This window comes from Myiozetetes cayanensis, unplaced genomic scaffold, assembly GCF_022539395.1.
Source record: "Myiozetetes cayanensis isolate MyiCay16 unplaced genomic scaffold, myiCay2020 scf5-8, whole genome shotgun sequence".
Taxonomy (NCBI): domain Eukaryota; kingdom Metazoa; phylum Chordata; class Aves; order Passeriformes; family Tyrannidae; genus Myiozetetes; species Myiozetetes cayanensis.
Window position 1 is genome coordinate 49,165,582 of NW_026087742.1, and position 22,905 is coordinate 49,188,486.

Genomic DNA, 22,905 nt, shown 5'->3' on the forward strand with positions numbered 1-22,905 from the left:
AATATTTACTTTTGGTTTTTATCTACACATTTAAACTTTCCAATGGAAGTCCTCTTTCATCTGCTAAATCATAGCATACAGGATTCAATACATGTACGTTTTCTCATAAGTAACTCATGAACTCCCTTCTGTGCACAGAAGAGTACACACTGGTGTAAGTTATTGCCACTCTCTTTTGTGGTTATTTGAAAATTATAATATAATATATTAATTTCAAAAGTTCTAGAACAAATCTATGTAATTTAAACCTGTGATATTTTCATTGCTAATCATGAAAAGACAGTTTCTTAGCTTTTGAATGCTTAAAATTTTCAGAAACTTTACTGTACCTTATATTATGTAATATTTTTCTTCTGTTTTAATATAGATTTTAATTATTTTGGATTATGCTTTTTATTTCATATTCATTATAGTAGTTGGTAAATTTAATGATACAAAGTATGAGAAGTACTCTGTTTATATATGATGCTATATCCAAATTTAGACGGGTAGGGTTTGGAGACAGATGGAATTCAGTGATCTGAGCTGTTCTCCACTTTTTTAAGATTAGAGTAGTTTCTGATACCAGATATGAAATTCACTTCAATCACGTGGAATTTCATAACTTTTCAGGATCACATTTTAGCCAACCTGTGAACATCTTGAACTTTCTTAGCCTTAGTAAGATAGAAAGGGATTACTTTGTCTTTTTCCACCATGAAAATCATGGAGGGTAGAGAAAGCTGTGAGATTTATTTTATACAAAAACCCATCTTAAATACAATATTACTGTCTGAGAACCTTTGTATATTGCTACAATTGTGTTCATATTGGGCAATACTGTAAATTATGTTTCCTCATATTTACAGAATAACAAGTTTGGGAGCTTTTTAGGACAACAATAAAATACTTGGGTTTTATTTTGCATTCACTTAAAAGGTTCAGCAGGCTTGGCATTTGCCTAATGTTTTTGTTTTCTTTTACAGGCGAAAGGTTGAAATCATGCATACTCACAGTCTTTTCACACTTCTTGGAGAAAGGTTGATGCTGCATACAAATACAGTGACTGTTACGACATACAACACGCTTTATGAGGTACAGATTATTAGAGATTTTCATCTCTATTGTAAAAAACATGACTTTAAAATATCTGCGCTTTACAAGGTTCTCAAGACTTTTGAGAAAATGTTAGAAATTTTAAGAAAGGATTTCTTTGTTCAAAATGTATTTTGCCCTGTTTTAGCTGTTTATATTAACAATGTCAAAATTTTTGCATAAGCTCTGTAAAACTTTCCACTTGTGATGGAAGAGACCCTGTTACTTAAGATGTTCATTACTTCCCCCTCCCCAAAAAATTACTGCAGCTCTCCAATTGCTCTTACTTCTCCATTGTTTGGAGGAGTTTGTTTCCATTGAAAAGGAAAGTGCCGGAGTCAGAGATGCCTCTTTCCCTATATTCCTTTTTTTTTTTTTTTTTTTTATCTTTTTCATACCTATCCCTTCAATTTTACAAAATTTTTTACTTTTTAACTATGTCAAATGATAAGTGAAGACAGCCACTTTTATGTAGCAGAATCTGCTTCAGGTGAGTGAGTATGACCTCAAGACATTCAGCTGTTCTACCAGGTTCTTGTAGAAACTTAAGTTTTGGTGATGAGCAATTTTGTTAAAGCAAAATATTGACAACATCAAGTTGGTTGAAACCTGTGTCTTCATGCCTACAAATGCATAAATTTCAATCATAAATTTCAATCCTCAGTTATTTCTAAAATTGTGACTTAGAATAGCATCTCTTGCAATTTCTTAAAATCTTATGGACAAAAAGGGTTTTTAATTTTTTTCAGTCAGAAATAGATATAATGGATAGATGCTCAGGATTGCTTCCAGAAAAGACACAGAAGACTAAAGGAGGGCTTGGTCTTTAGGTTTCTAAGTCTGATTGATGTAGAAAATGTTCTCCTATTGTTGTAAAAACCTAGACATCATCTGTTAGCCAATACCTTAGACATCAAGTTCTTTTTTATTGCACATATCTAAGCTTACCTTGTATGGTTTGGCCACTTGGGTTTCACAGTCTGTATCCTGCATTCAGTTTTCTGATAGCTTCTGTGATTGGTATTCTCAGAAAATATGTATCTCATTGAATGGAATGCTGTCTCTGACTCTTCCTCTTTACTATGTGGAGAAAAGTAAACCCACTTATAAGAATTATTTGGTTTGGCTGTGTATGAAATCCATGAGAATAATTTTTGATGTATGGAGCTTATGAACAAATTTTTAAACTGTGAATGCATAACACTATGAGAAATATGAATGAAATATCTATAAAATATCATAATTGCATAGGTAGTCAACTAACTAAAGGGTTAGTTAACCAGACACTGTAAACCATGAAAATCTTGATCCTTGAGTACAGGAATTGCTTTATTCTATTCTTCAAGTACTAAAATATTTTACCTAACTTTTTTATATGAAGTTACAGTGGGGCCTTGGTAAATGCTCTTAACAAATTTAAAAATTAACAAAGAAGTGCTGTAGTGTTTAATTAATAATAGTAAAAGTAAGTTAATATTCTGTTTTAGATCTTGACAGAACAAGTATGCACACAAGTTGTTCATAAACCACATCCAGAGCCAGATTCAACAGTGAAAATTCAGAATCCAAGTAAGGACAATATATTGTGTTTTTTATGTTAAATGTATCACCTAGAGGTTGTGGGTTTTTTTGAAATAATTTGATTCAGAAAGTGAGAACAATTCCTTCATGTATCTTAAATACATATGGCTTTCTGTTACTACTTAGTTGCTGACAGCAACTATTTTGGTTTTTTAAACATTGTTGCAGTTCTTTATGTAACTAATTTATTCTTTCAAAGTGATTCTTAAGGTGGTGGCAACGCTGTTAAAAAACTCCACGCCAAGTGCTGAGCTGATGGAAGTTCGACGATTGTTCTTGTCTGATATGATAAAACTCTTTAGTAATAGCCGTGAAAACAGAAGGTATGTCACTGCAAATAGTATTTTCTCATCTTTGATTTCTGGATAGTAGCAATCTGTTGTACTCTTTGTAGAGTTGTATACTCTTTAATAAATGAAATTTATCTAAAATAAACTTAATACGTTTGTGGTAGCTTTTCTTATTCCAGCAGCTAATACTGGATCCTTCTGTTTAGAATATAATTTAAAATTTTATTCATACTGAAGTATTCTTAAGTTTATTTCTACATTGGATTGATGTTCAAAGATGTTCCTCCCATCTTAACCATCATAATGTTAAAATAAAGAAGCTTTGTTTGGATATATTTTGACCTAATTATTTCACTTTAGATGTTTACTTCAGTGTTCAGTGTGGCAGGACTGGATGTTTTCTCTGGGATACATTAACCCTAAGAACTCTGAAGAGCAGAAGATCACAGAGATGGTTTACAACATTTTCCGTATTCTCTTGTATCATGCAATAAAATATGAATGGGGAGGCTGGAGAGTGTGGGTGGATACTCTTTCTATAGCTCATTCCAAGGTAAGAAGTGACTTGTGGATGTTTTTGTTTTTTGTGTGTTTTTTTTGTTTTTTTTTTTAATACTGGTAACTGCCCCGAAGGGACTAGCAGTATAGTAAGATGAGATGTAAAGTGATTTAGTGCCATCTGGTGGCTCTCACTATTCATGTCAAGATGGCATTTTTTTTTAAATACTTTGTAAGCTGTATGTAACGTGTCGTTAAGATTCTTGTTAATTTTTGTTCAAGTTCATGTAGTGTATATTCAGCTACATAATATGTTCTTTTCTTTTTAAGGTCACATATGAGGCTCACAAGGAATATTTAGCAAAAATGTATGAAGAGTATCAAAGGCAAGAAGAAGAAAACATAAAAAAGGGGAAGAAGGGGAATGTGAGCACCATCTCAGGTCTTTCCTCTCAGACGACTGGAGCAAAAGGTGGAATGGAAATTCGAGAGATAGAAGATCTTTCACAAAGTCAAAGTCCAGAAAGTGAAACGGATTACCCTGTCAGTACGGATACAAGGGACCTGCTCATGGCTTCAAAGGTGTCAGATGATGTGCTTGGAACTGCTGAGAGACCCGGGGGAGGAGGAGTGCATGTGGAAGTTCATGATCTTTTAGTTGATATAAAAGCTGAAAAAGTAGAAGCTACTGAAGTAAAACTTGATGATATGGATTTATCACCAGAGACACTGGTAACTGGAGAAAATGGTGCACTTGTAGAAGTCGAATCTCTTCTAGATAATGTATATAGTGCAGCTGTTGAGAAGCTCCAAAACAATGTTCATGGAAGTGTGGGTATTATTAAGAAGAATGAGGAAAAAGATAATGGTCCATTAATAACTCTGGCTGATGAGAAAGATGAACCTTCTACTAACAATACCTCATTTCTCTTTGATAAAATACCTAGTCAAGAGGAGAAACTTCTACCTGAACTTTCAAGTAATCACATTTCTATTCCAAATGTTCAAGAGACACAGATGCATCTTGGTGTAAATGATGATTTGGGATTGCTTGCACATATGACGGGTAGTGTAGATATAACTTGTGCTTCAAGTATAATAGAGGACAAGGAGTTCAAGATTCACACAACTTCAGATGGAATGAGTAGCATTTCTGAGAGGGAGTTGTCTTCATCATCTAAAGGATTAGAATATGCTGAAGTGACTGCCACAACTCTTGAGACAGAGTCTTCTGGTAGTAAAACTGTACCTAGTGTTGATGCAGGAAGTATAATATCAGATACAGAAAGATCTGATGATGGTAAGGAAGCAGGAAAGGAGATAAGGAAGATCCAGACAACTACCACAACCCAGGTAAATTTCAAGTAGCCATGTATATGTCTGATGTAATCGCCATTCATTAATGCATGGTAAATTAATAGTATGAGAGCTGAGAGATGTTTGAAGTGTTATTTCTTCAATTATATGAAAAGTGTCCATCTTCCAGGATTATTTGCTTTGAAAATGCCATAATGTATGAGGATTCTGAAGTCTTTCATGTCTGTATAGAAAATATTTAATATTATTTATTATTATTTATTGTTCAGAGAACATCACACACAATCAAAGATTGTTTTTAAGGATGCTATCAGGTGGTAGAATAAACTACCATCAAGATTTTACTAACTGACTATATGTCTGGTATGTATGCCAGTATTTATCTCCTAGGATTTTCAAGTTAAGCAGACTTACTGCAACTACAGAAGAAGTACTAAAGAAGAATACTAAAGAATAAATTGCAAAAATTGCTCTGCCCAGTACTGCGTAGTGTCTACCAAATTGTCAGAAGAAAAGAGTTTCAGGCATACACTCAAGTACACTCAAAGTACATGTCATGTGATGAAACAAAATAGATCAGCCTGCCCACTTTGTTCTTCATAGCAACAATACCTTCAGAGAAACTCCAGGGAATGGACATTTAACTTATTGAAACAACCTTTTATTTTCCAAAAGAGATAATTTCCCTAAAAAAAACCCAACAAAACACAAACACCCAAAATCACTCAGACCAGTGAGTTCTGACATACAGAAAGAATACTCACTTCTGAATCTCTTCTTTTATGGTAAGAACGTCTGTTTTTAAGAAAAAAACAGATGGAGCTCTTGCATTCCCTAGGCAGGTATTATAAAAAACAGTTGTGGGTTCTCTTGTAAATGTTTTTTCCATAACTGTGAAAATCCTCATAACATCACTGACACCTTATCAAGCTTTGTGTAGGGATCTTTATATTTAAAAGCATTCTATGTAATAAGGAGAAAACCCTGAAAGCTGTCAATAGGAATAGTATTATCTCTTATTATCAGTTATCACCTTGTTTTAAGACTTAAAATTAAAGATTACTAATACCATGGAAACTGGTAAGTGGAATGAAAGGATGATAGCAAGAAAAAGAGCAGTCATATTTTTGTGTGATTTTTTGTTTGTTTGTTTTCTTTTGAAAAGTAAACTTTTGTTTAAAGAGTAACAGACAAGTGAAATGCTAATATTCATTTGCTACATACATGTATGCACCCATAAACACAGTGAATTTGTAAGGTAAATCTTTAATGAAAAAGATAATCTGACTTAGTACTACCTACTGTAGATAATTTCATTTAGTACTCGCTACTGTAGAAAATCCTGTTGGTGTGACTTTGGGACTTTTCTGGGTTCTAACCAATTTTCTTGATAAATTTCACCTAAGAACAGTTGAATTATAAAAACGTAGATTCCTCAAGCCTATAATTATTTGTTAGGATTAAAATGATATATAGATCTTAATGAGCTATTATCAGATCATTCTAAAATAGGAGATAAAAAATACTTTCCAAATGTTTTCTTCTTAGCTACTCACAAAATTCCTAATGCATCATTTGGATCTGCATATTACTACAAACTGTGTACTCATCATGAGTCTGACTTATTTAGCTCCCTTGATTCTCCACATATTACTTAAATTACAGTAATTTCCCACTAAAATCAATTACAAACTACAATGAATTTATTAAAATATGTATCCATTAATAAATTTCTTAATTTCTTAAAAAGAATTATCAACTGAGCAACCAGCAGAATTGCTGTTATTTTCTAATCCCTTCTTTGGGTATTTTGAAATATGAACTCTAAGCTGTCCATGGTTAAATATTGTCTGTTAAAATGAAGTTAACCTTAATAAAGAAAAGATTGAAATAGGTATTAAATAAAACATAAATAGAAAATTATTGTTTTCATTAGTAATGAGCAATGTTAATTTTAGCATTTTTACAGCAGAGCTGGGGTTAGAGTTTTGATTGCTGCACATGTGGTGACTGCCCTGTCAGATTTGATCTCCTTGAGAGCACTGAAAATGACTTAAAGACCAGGCACCTAAGTGTAGATAGTTGTGTTTCATGCTTGTTTATGCAATGACAATTCCTATCAAAACCCGTTCTTGCAAATACGGTGTTATTGGTGTGTGAGTCAACACAGTCAGGCAGATGGAACAAGCACAAAACCACAGCTGAAATGCAAAGAGTAAATTTATTTCAGTACCTCACTGACCAGAGGATCCCGAAGCAACACCTGGGTGGAGACACCCAAGTGGGAACACAGACAGGCACCATTAGGCTCAGTCCATCCTGACGGGTGCTCAGTCTGCAGTTTACACCATTTATCAAGGGCCCACAGACATGTAATTTAACACCATGCTGTGATCTCCCCTGTGCTTCTTGTGGTCTCTCAGCTTTGATCTCTCTCCCAAAACAGGGAGCTCAAGCATGTCCTTGAGAGTGCCTCCGAATCCCTGTAAACACTGATGTTATCTCTGCATGGAAATTCTACTTCTCAAAACAGAGAGAGGATAAACAGCAGTAGCCATAATATATGGGGTTTCCCACACTGATATTCTCCAGACCTCAGCATTCCCAGATGCAAGGTCACTTGAGTGACTCTACCATCCTCCTTGTCATTCTTCTGCTTTTAATCCTTTTCTTCCAACAATTGACTAGATGAAAGCCCTCATGGTACAGTTATGATTCTATTACTGCTGCTGACATGACAGCTACCCACAATTTTACTCAAAAAAGTGATATGTGAATGGAGTTGCTAACCTCAAATTCTCTGAACACATATCTACAATCAGCCCCCCTCCTTATCAGTAAGAAGCAAGCTGTCTTTTGTTCAAGTTGACTGAAAGAAAGCAAACAAATTGCTCAACAGAGAGGGGAACTACTGCTTACTTCCAAGGAAAGTTAATGCCTTTATCAATAATAGATCAAATATTGAAGAATATAAAATTCACTCTTTCCTGTGTTCCCAACCAGGAAAGACTGAAAATAGAATTGAAAGCACTCTGCAGAAGATTCATGCAAAAAAAATTCAAATCCTAGATAAGTCTCAGAAAAAAAATAAAAGAATCATTTAAAGTTAACTCTAAGAAAAACAAAGGAAATGAAAGCAACAGTAAGCATTTTGCTCCCAATAATTCAAACTGAATGAAGGAAACCTGCCCTGCTCTCAAAATGCAGGCTACAGGAGATCAAAATCCAACTAAGGATATAAGAAACTTTTCATCTCAACTTCAGTGCCATGTCCATTTTTGTATTGCTAGCAGAAATGTTTTGTAAAGTTCTCTTTTGGTTTTTAATGTCCATATTTAAAATAGTATGCTGAGATTGGGAAATTAATATGTGAGAAAAGCAAGTATATTTTGTATTTTGTCAGTTTTAAACTAATAGAAAGTCAATTAAAAGCAATTTCAAAGGTTAGACTTTGTATTTCTCCATTTCAGAGATGTTGCACATTAAAAGTTATTGTTATTTTGAATACTTATCTTAAATTCAGTGATAATGTTTGTTCTTTACTACTTTTTCTTTCACTGTATAGTCATATCTTCTCTGTGTATCATATCATATCATATCATATCATATCCTATCATATCATATCATATCATATCATATCATATCATCATATCATATCATATATCATCCTATCGTATACTCTATTTGTATCTTTTACTTTTGTCTTTAATCACCAAGTAGAAATACTTATGACTACGTAGGTATTGAAAAGGAAAGAAATTCACATCCACCACCTGTTGGGAGAATCTAAAGATTGTCCTGAGGATCCATAAAACTGTTAATGAATTAACAAAGTGTAACAAAATTGGCAAAGTGAGATTTTGGAGACTAGACTTAATTTCCAAGTGATCCTACTAAAAAGACCAGATAAATAAATTGGTTTTGAAACATGAGGAGCTGTCTAAAAGTACAGTGATTCTCTGAAACCATCATTGTGTAGTTTGTCCATTTTGAGTCAAATCTTCAAAGAAAATTTTGTTATCAGCACAAAAATATAGTTGTTTCCTGTAAACAAAGTCTTTTCACTGCTGACCTTGCATGTGCTACATTTGGTCTTTTCTATAATACTTCAGGTGAAGAATTTAACTGTAAAACCTTGGTGAACATCTGAAAGGGAGGCCAGTCATAGCCTCTCAGTGCTGGTTGATTTGTATTGGAGCAGCTCATTGTGTTGGAGAAGCTCATTTACTGCCTACCTTGAAATATCAATATCTCCTGTAGTTTGTTGCTGAGTTGTTTTAGCCTATCCTTTCTCAAATTTTGCATTGCATTCAAAAACACATTGCAGAAAGTTAACATGATTGTTTAACCTGTTGATGTAGGCAGTACAGGGTCGATCTGTCACCCAGCAAGACAGGGATTTACGTGTTGACTTGGGATTCCGAGGAATGCCAATGACAGAAGAGCAGCGACGGCAGTTTAGTCCAGGTCCACGCACAACTATGTTTCGTATTCCAGAGTTTAAATGGTCTCCTATGCACCAGCGTCTCCTGACAGACTTGCTTTTTGCACTAGAAACAGACGTACATGTTTGGAGAAGGTAAGTGGTTGTTTCTTCCTAAACTCCTGATTTGTGTTTCCATCAATAAGGAAAAATTAGATGTTTTCTAGAGGGGATGTTACTGGGATAATGGGAAGGGAAAGAGTTGGTGTTAGTCTGGAGTACCCTTCTGTATCTTCTACCTTCTCTTTTTGCTCCTTCCCAGCCTGTAACAGCTCTATTTCACAGATAATTTCTGTTTTCTTAAGAGATTGTATAACTCATATAACCTAACTAAACTGAGCTACTCTTTCAGCTTATGTTTAGCATTATAATCTACTGCTTCTATTCCAGACATGAGGACAATTTGTGTGTCTGCTAATGGCCATTTTCTTAACTGATCAATTAAAAGAGAGCTTCTCTACCTGCAAGTCTTATAAATAAAACCTCTTTTCTATTACATTTTCTAAGGAAACACTCTTTCCATTAGCAATTTTTTTTTTTTTTCATTACAGATCCTGCTTGGGGTTAGTCTTGGTGGTTATATTATATCTTACAGCAATGTGATTTCCTAGGGGTTTTGTACTGTTAATAGAGATATTCAAGTAACTATAATACAATAGATACAATTTAATCTAATTTCCAGCACAGAATAGTTAATTTTCAGAAAACTTGAGCATAGTTGTATCAAGGGAGAAATTTATATTGGATTTAATTTCCAGTTTGGTGAACTGTTCTGTGATACTCACTTGGAAATAGAAAATTTTCATATATTTCTGTTGGACAAGTATATGGGAGAGAATTGTACTTTGTACTGTATATTTCCAATTGAAGCCTTTAGTTTTGTTTGCTGGCTGACAAGAGTGTTGTTTTGGGGAAAGACCATACTTATAGACCAGAGTACTTCTCAATGTTTTCACACAGGGGTTTAATATTTCTACGAGTGACTGTTTCATGGGACAATTTCTCATGAATTAGGAGTTTCTGAGGTGTCACCTAGTCTTATTAGCCTCTGTAGTTTGCAAAGCTATTGGTTATGGTAAATTTAATATCAGTTAATAAATTTAATATTAGATCAAGGTATGATGATATTATCAAGTTTCTCCTTTAAATCAGTAGTAGGTATTATCACTAGGTGTTATCGAGTGTGCTTCAAATGGCACTTGGGCAGCATGGTGTACTCTTAATTTTAAATAATTACTTCCATGCTGCAGAAACAACCCTAATGATTTTAGCAGAACTGTCTGTGAATTAAAGTACTGGTTGATGGGAATAAAAAGTTATAAGCCATTGTTCTCAACTCAGTATCTGAATCTAAGCCTGTGTGAAAATGGATAGCAGTCAATTTGTTCATTAGACTAGTCTTGTTCATATTTTTATGCAAATTACATGCAAATTTTTGTAGAGCATATTTCTCATATCAAGAAACATTCACAGTCTGGTTGCAAAGATTAAATTTATCTAAGCTTTTGTTTTAACTGTTTGGTTTTAATTCATCCTTTCTTATGTCCTTGCAGTCACTCCACGAAGTCTGTGATGGACTTTGTCAATAGCAATGAAAATATTATTTTTGTACACAACACAATACACCTCATTTCCCAGATGGTAGACAATATTATTATTGCTTGTGGAGGAATTTTACCATTGCTGTCGGCAGCCACATCCCCAACTGTAAGTACAATATTTCCACCTAGTGGTCATATTAGAAATTGTTGTTAATACTGCAAACCACTATTTCCAGCTGACCTTCCTTCTTTAGGGCCTCCTTTCCTGTCCTTGCCAATTCCTTACAAAAATTAAAATTTTCAGTAAAAACTAATACATTTGGATATACAGAGTGTTTATAAGATTTTGCATTTGAAATGCTAATTTTATCAGAGAAGTAGTGCTAAGTAAGAACAGTATTTCATAGGTATTTAGTATTTCTTTTAAAGGGAAGACTATTAGGACAGTGATTCCTATAACAAAACTACATGCTTTATTGGTATTCCTGAATCTGTTTTGCATGGTCGCTATTTGTTTGCATGCCAAATGATACCAGAAGTCATCCCTTCACTACTCTGTTTACTTCTTCCTTCAGTAGGTGCTTTCCCCCCTTTTTTTTTTAACTTTTTGATCTTGTATTGAAAATAAATTATATTTTTATCCACTCCAGTATTCTTAGTAAGTTTTAAGTTCTTAGCAGATCACAGCTCAGGCAGACAAAGTAGCTTCATGAAAAAGAGAAGAATATTTTGTAAATATCGCATAACTGACAAGAGCAATTACAGTATTCGAATGTGATGCCTTGTATGTGCATATAGTATCTATGACTATTTCTTTCATAGTAAATGTTTTATCTTGAGCATCCTGTAAACATCTGTAGTTAATATTGGTCTAAAATGGAGACAATGAGACACAGAAGGGACAAAGAGGCTCCTCTGAAATGTGGCTAGTAGGCACTGGAGGCTACAAATATAGTTTGGCAGTAAAAGCCCAATTCCTTGTTCTAACCATTCAGCAGCTGAGATTACTTTAATTTACCTCTACTGTTACTTCTAGTTAGCTAGCAAAAAATTTTTTTTAAATTATTTTATTTGAAAGGTATGAATGCATGGCTAGAGATTGGGTAAACATTAATATGACTTTCAGGGAGTTAATGGTAAAATGTTGTCTCTATTATTTTCACTGTGTTAACTGGAAAAATATTTGCTATAAGCAAATGTATCTGTGTGAGTGTGTGTCAGTAGTTAGCTGTCAAAGCTTTATAAGTTACATATCTCTTTGTTAAAATACTGTGTTGATACTGCCATGCTAAATAGCAATGATTTTCATGTATTGATATAGAAAAGTAAATTTTTCAAATTTGTGTATTATGCATGCACATCTCCACTACATGGAGACTGTGTGAATGCTCAATTTTTACCATCTGTTTAGGACAACAAAATAAAACTAAATTGTGAAATAAAGTAATTCACTAAAAGATCAGTGGCTGGCTTCAAATTGAATTAATTCTACTCTGTGAAATTAAAAAAAAAAAAAAACCACACAAAAAAAAATCCCACAACAACAACAACAAAAACACAACCAAACAAAAAAAAACCCAAATTTAAAAAAACCAACCAACCAACCAACCAAAAACCCAAAATCAAAAACAAAACCCCTAAACCAAACCAAACCAAAACCCAAAAAAACTTCAAACAAACAAACAAGCAAACCCCAAAAGATCACTCTTGACCCAAATGTACGAGGAGGGTCAGAAGTAACTGATAGAATCACAAATTGCTCTCACCTCATCTAGACAATGATTTCATAATCACTTCTACCTACCAGAGAGCTTCTTCCCTCCTGTACAACTCCATTCCTGTTCTGTTATTGCCCATCCATAAACATTAGTAGGAAGGTGGATATATTTATCATTGTGACAGATACAAAGAGTGAATGAAGCACATCCTTCCTCCTTCTTAGAGAAGGTGCTCTCCCTCACTATTCTGAATCACAGTTTTGAAGGGAGCAGATGCCCTGTTGTGCATCAAGCCACTTGTGAATATCCATCATATGATGAATGAAAAGAAGTTTCCTACTGATTTTCAGACTTCTAGTACTTGGGCATCCTTGAACTGCTGTGGAGAAAGTGGATGGATTGCTGGTTCACAATATATTTCTTCTCAGGCTTGAAAGGGCAAAGTAGTTCAGTGCTAGCAATCAGTTACAGAAGGCTGTCTTACTCTCCTCCTTCCAATAGCTGCTAATGGGAAGAGAAAAGAGGTTTGAACTGGAAGATTTATATGATGTCTCCACTGCATAAAAACACTTAAAGCAGGTCTGCAAGTGACACTTTCTGCCAGAGTAACTCTCAATGGATAAAGGAGCCAATAGGCTTTCTGCCTCACTGACTCAAAGATTAACAGAATCACCAGAATGGTTGTGGCTGGAAGGAGGATGCTGGAAATCATTTGCTCCAACACCCCTGCTCAGGCAGGGCTACCTAGACCCACTTGCCCAGGGCTGTGTTCAGACAGCTTTTGACTGTCTCAGAGGATGGAGACTTCCATCACCTCCCTGAGCAATCTGTGCTAGTGGTCAGTCGCCCTCACAGTGGAAAAGTATTTATTGATTTTCAAGTGGAACCTACTGTGTTGTAATTAATTATCAATGAATGGGGTTTTATACACAAGATACAGAGTCCAAATGTTGTGTTGCATCTCATGAATTCCTTCCAAACTCAACCATTCTGTGATTCTGTGTGATTTTGTGATTCAGTAATTTAATCTGGGCATGGTATTAGAAGTCCACTCAAGCAGTACTACACTACTCTTTAGAAAGAGAAGCTGTTCACAGGCTGCATAAGCTGCCTCACTGGGTCACCTCAAGGAACCAGTTGCTTTAGCATTCTGCCTCCAACAGTGACTGTTTGCAGCTTACAGTAAAACACAGAAATCTGAGCAAGCATATTGATTGTTCTAATAAAACTTCATTTTAGCATTTAAGATTTTAACAACTAGAGAGGGTGTTTGGGCTGTCATATTTAATAATTACTGAGGAATTTATCCTTCTAGACTTTATCTAATCTTTTTTGAAGCTACTTACGCTTTTAGCCTCCATGATATCCTATGGCATTGAGCCTGACAAAGCAATTATATAACCTTAGAAGCATTTCTTGTCTTTGTCTTTTTTATGCCTGCTTAAATGCATAAAGTCACTATGTGTCTTACTGTTTATGCTGTGAAAGGTGGTTAACCATGTCTTTATTCAGCTCCATATCATTTATGACTTTGTAGGCTTGAGTTATATCTTCTGGTGTGCCTGTTTGAACCCATAGCATCTTCATCTTGTTTAGTCTCTGATCCTCCATCTTTCTGTTCTGTGGAGCTTTTCTGGGGTGTCAAAACTCTCACATTTTGTAGATCCCACAGAATACCTATATTCAATTTATCAACAAGGATGAGCTTATTTTACTTAATTTCTTCCTTCTTCACTTTCATGAATACTGAGTCTCCAGTATTGCCACTGAAGACCTTTTGGGCCCATATTGAAATTTTAAAGTAATAGTTCTCACTTATTTCCTCTTACTGGGTTTTATTTGTGGCATAGGTCACATATTTACATCTGCTTATAAAAATTTACTTTGTGATCTGGAATAATGAACTATGAGAGCAAAAAGAACAGAGAGTAAAGGTTATTCCACCCTTTAACTTCAGGATGATTAAAATAGTGGTGGAATTCAGGAAGAGATTAAGGTAAATTTAAGTATCTACTTGAAGTACTTATATGTGGCCTACATTTCTAGCCAGTGGAGAGCTATTCCGCAGTAACAAATGATTCAGCTATCTCTGATGTAGACATCTACCAGATCCCTGTAGGGTCCGGTGACTGGAATGATTGTTAACCTGGAGCTGAATGCATCTTCTCTTTATGAGGTACCTTACTTTTTTTCTAATGGAGAAGATGACAGACAGAAACACATAGTTCCTTTTTAACCTGTCTCACAGGCCTACTTGTCCACAGTTCCTTGACGTCAGTCTGTGAGTCCAAGTTCAAGTAAGTCTGAGTCCATCCTAGGCTGCTTGTTTTTAAACAGTCCTAAATTCTGTTGAAAAACTCTCTTCTCAATAATCTGCTATAGATCTAGTTGTTCTTACATGTGTCCCATTGCCTCTCATTTTTTTTAAAAGGCATTTCACGTATTTCTCATTAGTAGAATAGAATATGAGATGCTTGAATTAATTAAGTCTATTTGTAGAAAAGAACCAAGGATAAATTTAGAGAAATGACTTTGAGAACATTAGAGCAATTGAAGTTTTGGGTTTTTTTCTTCTGTGCCACAGATCCTGCATTGTTTTCCCTCCCTTACTGAAAAAACAGTATTGTCACAGTTTCTTTAAAAAGATGAATGTTTAGAGAATTTCCCATTTCAAAAAGACTTTTTTCTTTGCATAGTTTGGATTTGGGGTGAAGTGGCAGTTCTCAGCTCGGTGAAAGATTACTCCATGATTCCTTGTCTGCTGTAGAACGGACAGTCTTAATTATGGAATTTCCTTACTATTGACTTCTTGTAGTAGAAATTTACCTTTTGTCTTGTTTGGGGATTTTTTTTGTTGTTTGTTTCATTTGGTTTGGTTGGTGTATGTTTTTTTTTTAATCCAGTCTAGGATGATCTGAATAGAAGTCTTTAAATATGAACAGAAAAAAAAATCAACAAACAATTGTTTGAAACAATTTAAAACTGGAGCAAATATTAACAAAAAATATGATCACTTTTGTTCGTTTACAATTTAAACTGAAGTGTGTTCCACTTTTGATCCTGATGTCTTGCTTATTAAATTTGGGATATAAGATAATTCTGCCACAATTAGAGCAAGGTCATAAAATATAAAATACTAATTTCCTTTTTTTTTTCCCCTCATTTCTGTGGGGGAGGTTTTTGAGGCTTTTTAAAAAAGGTTACAGCCAGAATGAGGACATTATTAAGATGGTATGTGAGTGAGAAAAAGGGGACCTGTAAGGAAAAACATTTGCAGAAGATGCCTTCTGTAAATAGAAGCTACTTGCCAGATAAAACATTTTGTGTACAAGCTAGCAATTTGAAATAATCATTGCTTGCTACAAGGATAGCAGCTGTGACAAGGACTTGAGGACATTGAGCAAGGCACAAGCAATTTGAGGAGTTTAAATATATGTGACAATTAAGAGTAAATTTCCAGACCCCTTTGCAATCAGTTTGTATTTTCCACTAATCCTATGAAGTCTACCATTCAATTTCGTACCAACTGACTTTAAAACATCAACTCTCAAATTGTGATCTGAGGGCTGCTGGTGATATATGAACTGTCCACAAAACTCCATTAAACATGGTCTCATTAGGTCTATGGATTAAAAGCCGAGATGTAATTCCCGTATATAGTGTTAGCATTATCGTGTTCAGGACTCATGTGGTGCCACAGGTGCTACGTGACCTATAACAATTCTGAGAATCACCAATGGCACACTGATATGAGAATTTTCAGCTAGTAATCGAGATATAATAGCCACAGGTTCATTCTTGAGATCCATCTAACTACAAAAAAGAGGAAGACTCATTTAAAAACTTTTTGAGCATGGTATTTTCTGTCCCAAAAGGAAAGAAATCCATTCATTTCAACTTGTTTTTCTTTCTGTTTAATTAGATTTTTCCACTATTTAAATGTCAACAATACTGACATACTCTTGAAAATTCAGTTTCTTTGTCTTTTTAAAACAGAACCAGTGGAAACTCAAGAATTTGTTCTTAGCCCACTGTGATAATAGAGAAAGTGTTTCTACCTAAAATTAAAATGTAAAAGTTTAAAACATATATTTAACTGTGAATGCTGGAATTTGAAGACTAACTCAGTCTAAAGGGCTTAGTAAATAATGATTTTTTTCTGTGGTTCAAAAATATTCTAATATCTAGTTCGATACTGGTCTACGTGAGAAATCACACTCAAATGTAATATAATAGTGAGCTATCTTGTGTTACTTCTAAGGAAGGAGCATTATGCATGAAAAACTAGTTTGCTTTTTGTGATTTGTATTTGTTTTGTCAAAGCATTTTAAACATATTTGCATCCTCATACAAGGACTAACCACTTTATTACATTTCAGTTGAATGGCTTGTTGTAAAATGCTCATTTCTATGTAATCGATTTAAACATTACTTTGGTTTACATTGCTTCATAAAATTACTCTATGTACTATATAAAAGATGTACATTGGTTTGGAAGAATCAGTGTTTACATGAAATGCCATAATACAAGATTTAAAGTTTTCCTTGTGCATAGCTATTTTAGAGGTCTTTATTTTCAAATTTTCATGCTGAGCTTAAATGTTTTGCTGTTCTAATTAAAAGTTAAACAAATGTATAATTAAAAGATACTAATTTGTTTCAATTTACCTTGTATTTTTAGTTAACTTAAGTAATTTTCTTTTTTCTTTTATTGTTGTGATCTGTTGTCTGTTTTGTCTGTTGCATGTCCAGGGTTCTAAGGTTAGTATTGCGGCTGTAAGTTTCAGTTTTTTTGCATTTTCAAAAATACCTTATTTTTGATCATTTAATATTTTGGCGCTTTTTTGTTATTATTATTATTACTATTATTTTCCTATATCTTATAGTGCAATGTGAATAGGAGTATATTTGATGCCATAAATAACTTTTCCTACCATACTTCCCTTGAGTAAGTTAATGCGTTTTCAAGTCTGATGCTTGCTGTTATTACTGGACTGAATATATTCCAGTCTGTGAGCTAATTTAAATTATAAATGCAGTTGTCAATAGAAAAACTCTTTATGTCCTGAACATGTTAATTACATGGGAGACTTGTTACTTAAAAGTACACTGAGGAGTCATGAAATGGTGATCAGTTCACATTTCAAAGAGTTTTTGAGCTACCCCTATCTAAAATATTGATAATACCTGAAGGCAGTTTGATTAATAATGGAGCTTCTTTTAAATGCTATTAAAATATCAATGCGCTGTATTTAACAGGTTGAACTGATGGTAAGTTTGGTGTAAAAAAACCTGTTAGTAGTTTTTTTTTTTTCTTCTGTCTAGCAGAATTTTAGGGAGATTTGTAAAAAAAATAAGAGTTTTTTTTTTAAATTCAAAGTTCGCAAAAATCTTGGTACAAATACACTAAAGTGTTATGTTAAGTCAATTTATTACATAACTTACAGAAATAAAAAGACAATAGGTATTCTGATCAGGCAGTCAGTAGGCTGCAAGCAAGCCTGATGTTATTTCAAGCATGAGTCTGAAGTTCAAGTTTCTATAACCACCTATGAGTTTTTCTAGCAGACTGTTATGTAAATGTGTTTTCTTTGGGTGAGTACTTTCAAAAACTCATGTTCCACTCTGTTATAAAAAAATAGCAACTTATTTTTCAAAATGTAGGAACACAGGACAAACAGGGGAGCCCTGGCTAAAGAAGATGGGCCGAAAAATCTTTCTTCTTAGAGTTGTCATTTTACTGGTTTTTTGATCCTATTGGGCAGTTCACACAGATGACAGCCCTTCCCAAATCATTCATGTAACCGACATGTTACATCCTTAAGAGAAATTAAATGAAGGGGTATCTATCATTGTGGTGACACATGCCACTTTATATCTTTCATCTTTCAAAACGGTTGTTTCCTTAATACTGATTGGCACAGTTTTCACATTTACACATTTGGATGTAAAAATATTCTAGAAAGTAAATCATGAGTCAGGCTAGTAATTTTTTAGGAGTATGGAAATTAAGGAGGTTTTGGTTTTCTGGTTTTTTGGTTTGTTTTTTTTTTCCTTTGAAAGGAAATGGCCTTAAGAGCATAGAATTATTTTTTATAAATACTTTTAAGAAAATAAATAAAAATAAACAAGCACACTGAAAATAGTACTTTTCAAAGGCACTAAATTATGTGTTTAGAAAGCCTTGCAGTTGGAAATCTTGTTGACAATCAATAAGAATCAGGCACCTGTAGACAATTTTTAAAAAAGTATTTAAGCATATAATTCTGGACACAGACAAGTACTAAATGCCTTTTTTACTTTTGCCTAGATCCAGACGTAAAAGTGTTTAAACAGATATATATGTTTTTATTTGGGCTGACTGTTTCCTCACTTATCTGCACTGTTAGGCACATGAATGTATTTGAAAACATGACTCCGCACATCTAAGCATCTTTTTGGAGAAAACATGACTCCTTTTAGCTTTCAGAAATATTAAGCTCATTCAGCCTTCTTCTGGGGCTTCCTGCTAAGGAGAGTCCAACACTACATCAGGGAAGAAATGGCCACTCTCTGGGAGTAAGCTGACCCCAATATCACTTGTCAGATTTTTACTTCCACCCCTGTTGTCTTGAGGGAGCAAACGCACTTGCTTCTGAGCTACAGGAGAATTGAACTCTGTCAGGTTTCTGAATGCTGTAAGCACTCTCAGGGAGAATTGATTCATGGAAACAGAGCAAAACTGTCTGTTTTTTCCTGCTCCACTCCTCACATTTGCTTGTTTATCTATAAGAAATGTGAAAGACCTACAGAGAGTAATGCCTTTCATCATTACCTGTCTGTTCGCATAACCTATGGAAGAATGTAAGAGTAAATTGCACCATGATACACCATGCATTGTTTTACTATCTGCCCATACATTGTCTTCATGTAATTGCTAATAACTTTCTCATTTATATTAGACTTTTTCTCATCTATTACAGCATGTAAATGTAAATAATTTTCTCTCTCCTCATGCTGTCTTTGAATTTCACAACTTCCAATGCTGTCAGTAGGAGATATTTAAATAACTTTTCAATGTGTCTGTCATTAAACGTAACAATTTAGATTTCTATGCATATGTGCCATCTTTATATTTCAGTTGTGTTCAAACTTTTTTATTTCAATTATCTCCTTTTAAAGACCGAGTTGGAAAATATTGAAGTGACACAAGGAATGTCAGCAGAGACAGCAGTAACGTTTCTCAGCCGTCTGATGGCAATGGTTGATGTACTAGTATTTGCCAGTTCTCTAAATTTTAGTGAGATTGAAGCTGAGAAAAACATGTCTTCTGGAGGTCTAATGCGACAATGCCTAAGGCTTGGTAAGTTGGCAGACAGTACATATTAAATGATTACTTACAGATCAATGGGTTATGGATAGATTGAATAGTGAAACGTAGGAAAGGACTTGTAGAGTATGATATGATAAAAATCCCATTTATTATTGATTTGATACATTTTTAAGGTTGATTCAATTTAATCACAAGAATGACATGTCTGAAATTGTTCTCTCTTGTGTGTTTCAAGCTGTATATATTTGGGGGAATAAAAATATTAAATATAAGTAAGTAAACCGATACAGATAGAAAAAGCATAAAAAAGCTAAAAAGCATGGGATGCTTGTACAGGCACTGTCGACCTAAATATATGTTGCAACAATATGGCACCTCTCTTCACTATTTGCTATTGACTTTATAGTGTTACAATTAATGTAGGAAATTAAAAAATTTATTAATAAGACAAACTGTTCTATGCAAGCTATATCACTTTATCTTTGTAAACATTAAATTTTGACTGTCATCTGGCATGATGCTGATTTTGCTAAGGTTATGTCCTGCGTACTTTTTCATCCCTCAAATGATGAATTTTTTTTTTGTAAGCCAATTATATTTTGTTATTATTCATACCATTTGTTATGTCATTGATAATTTTACTTTTCCTGTTATAAAGCTTACAGTTTATTCTCAATGATCATCCTTTTTGTCAAATTCCCAATAACCACCTTCTATTTGTTTCTATTCTAGCTGTACATAAGTACTTTCAGATTATAAGTGTTGATAGCTGATCAATAACATATGAGAGTTCCAATTCAAGGACTAATAATTTTTAAATTTCAATGTAGTGATACAGCAGTTACATAAAATATTTAGTTGAACAACTAAAGAATGAAAGTAATAAGTCACCATAATGCTTTCTTAGTACTGACAAAGTCTCTAGTGTGAGAACTGTATTTCATTTACTATTTGGACAGATCAAACTAGATGTAGAGACTGGCAATTGGTGTTCTGGATATAATAATGAGAAAATATTCTGATTTATGGCGTTTTCATTTCTGCGTTTTAGTTTGTTGTGTGGCTGTGAGAAACTGCTTAGAATGTCGGCAAAGGCAAAGAGAGAGAGTGAACAAGACGTCATTAATTGGCAGTAAAACTCAAGATGTTCTTCAGGGTGTGACTTCAGCAGCAGCAGCCAAGGTAACGCAGTCTTCAGTAACCAACAGCAATTGCAAGTCCGAATCACTGCTTTGAGGATCAGAAAATGATTGTAACTGTCTTCTCAACTATCTGGCAAAAGCTTAGGTTTTTGCTATTAACTGGTGTAGGGTAAAAGTATGTGAGGGGGTAGTTTGAAACAATAAAATTTTAATGGAGTAGTATGACTGGAGACATTCTAAACAGCTTTTTCACTCTTGGTCTATTTCAAGAAGACCCCTTACTCCCATTATGGCTGCATAGATGTTTTATTCTGTCATGGCACTTGCAGTTTTGATAAAATCCTACAATCACATCTTTGTTGGTGGAACATCTGAGTCCTGGTAACTTCAACACGCCTTTGCATGCATATTAGGCATCAATACTTACTATCTGATTTGAGGAACAAAAGTTATTGAATATTCAATTACAGCTTAGTTTTCCCAGTTTCATTAATCCATTGTTCATGTTTTTTCTTTTCTTTTTTTTCTTTTTTTTTTTTTTAACTTTAAGACTTTGGGAATTCTGAAATTAAAATCTGAAAAAATTTGGCACAGCCCGTGACTTAAATACAACACATTGCATTATGTAAAGGATTCCTTTGGTTTTTTACTGCTATATTTTCATTACTACAATCAGTAGATTTTCTTCTCTAAAGTCTTTCTCAGATAACCTTTACAAATTCAACTCCCTTCACAATATTATTTCATTAAATCTCACAAAAACATTACATTTTTCCAGTGTCACATTCAATGCAAAGCAAATCAGTATAAGGAGACTCCTAGGTGTTCAAGCATCATTTGTAATGCATTATTATTTTTTAAAGGAAGCTTACTACCCTATGTTTTCTTAGTAGCCGTTTTTCTGTAAGTGGTCTGTAATAATTCCCAGTAAAATTAACATAAATTATTTTTTTAATATTTCTCTGCAGCATTTTCAAACATTACACACATACTCGAAATATTTTATTGTTCTACTATGAAACAGCTTTAATCTGAAACGAACTTTTGTGTGCAAATTATTATCCTAACTGTGGGTAGAGATATTCTGAGCTACTGAAAAGCTGTAACAATTTATATCTAAATAAGTAGTATTAAGAAAATTATTCAAAACATTGCATTATTTCTAGAGCTCTTGTCTGAGTATTATGTCGGAAGTATATACATAGTAACGTCTAAAAAAAAAGTCAAATTAAGGTTTTAACAGAAATACTTTGATGCGTGGGGGGACAAAAATCTCACTACTTTTTATTTTTAGACTCCCCTTGAAAATGTCCCTGGCAACCTTTCTCCCATAAAAGACCCAGATAGGCTTCTTCAGGATGTTGATATTAATCGTCTACGAGCAGTTGTTTTTCGTGATGTGGTGAGTAATATGTCTTTTATTTATTTCTTCTGCAAAATCATTGCTTATATTTTGATTATACTGGAATTAAAAATATCCTTCATGTGTCACACTTCATATATTTTCTGCAAATCATCTGCTAGTGGCTTTGTAACCACCAGCTGCTTTTTGGCACTTTCAAATCATATTGGTTAACCTATTTGAGATTAGTAGATAACTGTGTTTAGCACTCAGCCTTGATCTCATATTAGCCAACTAATCACGGCCAGAATAATTCAGATATGACCTACATTGATTAAAATTGTATTACTAAAAGTCAACTACTTGTCCAACCAGAGTAAGAGGAAGATTTATTATATCTATTACAGAACTGCAGCAAGTTGATTTATAGACAGTTTTTATATCAGCAAAACATATATATATGCTATATATAAATGTATATAAAACTGGTTTTCAGATTTTTCAGCAACCGTTTTTGTGTTTCAGCACAAAAATTCACCACAATATGTTTGGTTTTGAATGTAGTACAATAAGAATTAATATTATATATATGCAAATATATATATGT

At 33.9% G+C, this 22,905-nt stretch overlaps 1 protein-coding gene across 4 annotated transcripts in view; it reads left to right on the plus strand.

Annotated features, from left to right (window-relative positions):
* The window catches only part of NBEA (neurobeachin), a 470,259-nt gene that overhangs the window by 140,598 nt on the left and 306,756 nt on the right, over positions 1-22,905 (plus strand). For 3 of the 4 annotated variants that reach the window (XM_050332434.1, XM_050332435.1, XM_050332438.1), the window contains exons 18-28: positions 966-1,074; positions 2,562-2,643; positions 2,855-2,978; positions 3,306-3,498; positions 3,774-4,796; positions 9,122-9,339; positions 10,797-10,950; positions 17,255-17,278; positions 19,664-19,844; positions 20,866-20,996; positions 22,251-22,358. In XM_050332434.1, the coding sequence (XP_050188391.1) occupies positions 966-1,074; positions 2,562-2,643; positions 2,855-2,978; positions 3,306-3,498; positions 3,774-4,796; positions 9,122-9,339; positions 10,797-10,950; positions 17,255-17,278; positions 19,664-19,844; positions 20,866-20,996; positions 22,251-22,358 (2,347 nt within the window). The remainder of the gene's footprint in view (positions 1-965; positions 1,075-2,561; positions 2,644-2,854; positions 2,979-3,305; positions 3,499-3,773; positions 4,797-9,121; positions 9,340-10,796; positions 10,951-17,254; positions 17,279-19,663; positions 19,845-20,865; positions 20,997-22,250; positions 22,359-22,905) is intronic. The other variant, XM_050332437.1, reaches the window with a different exon arrangement.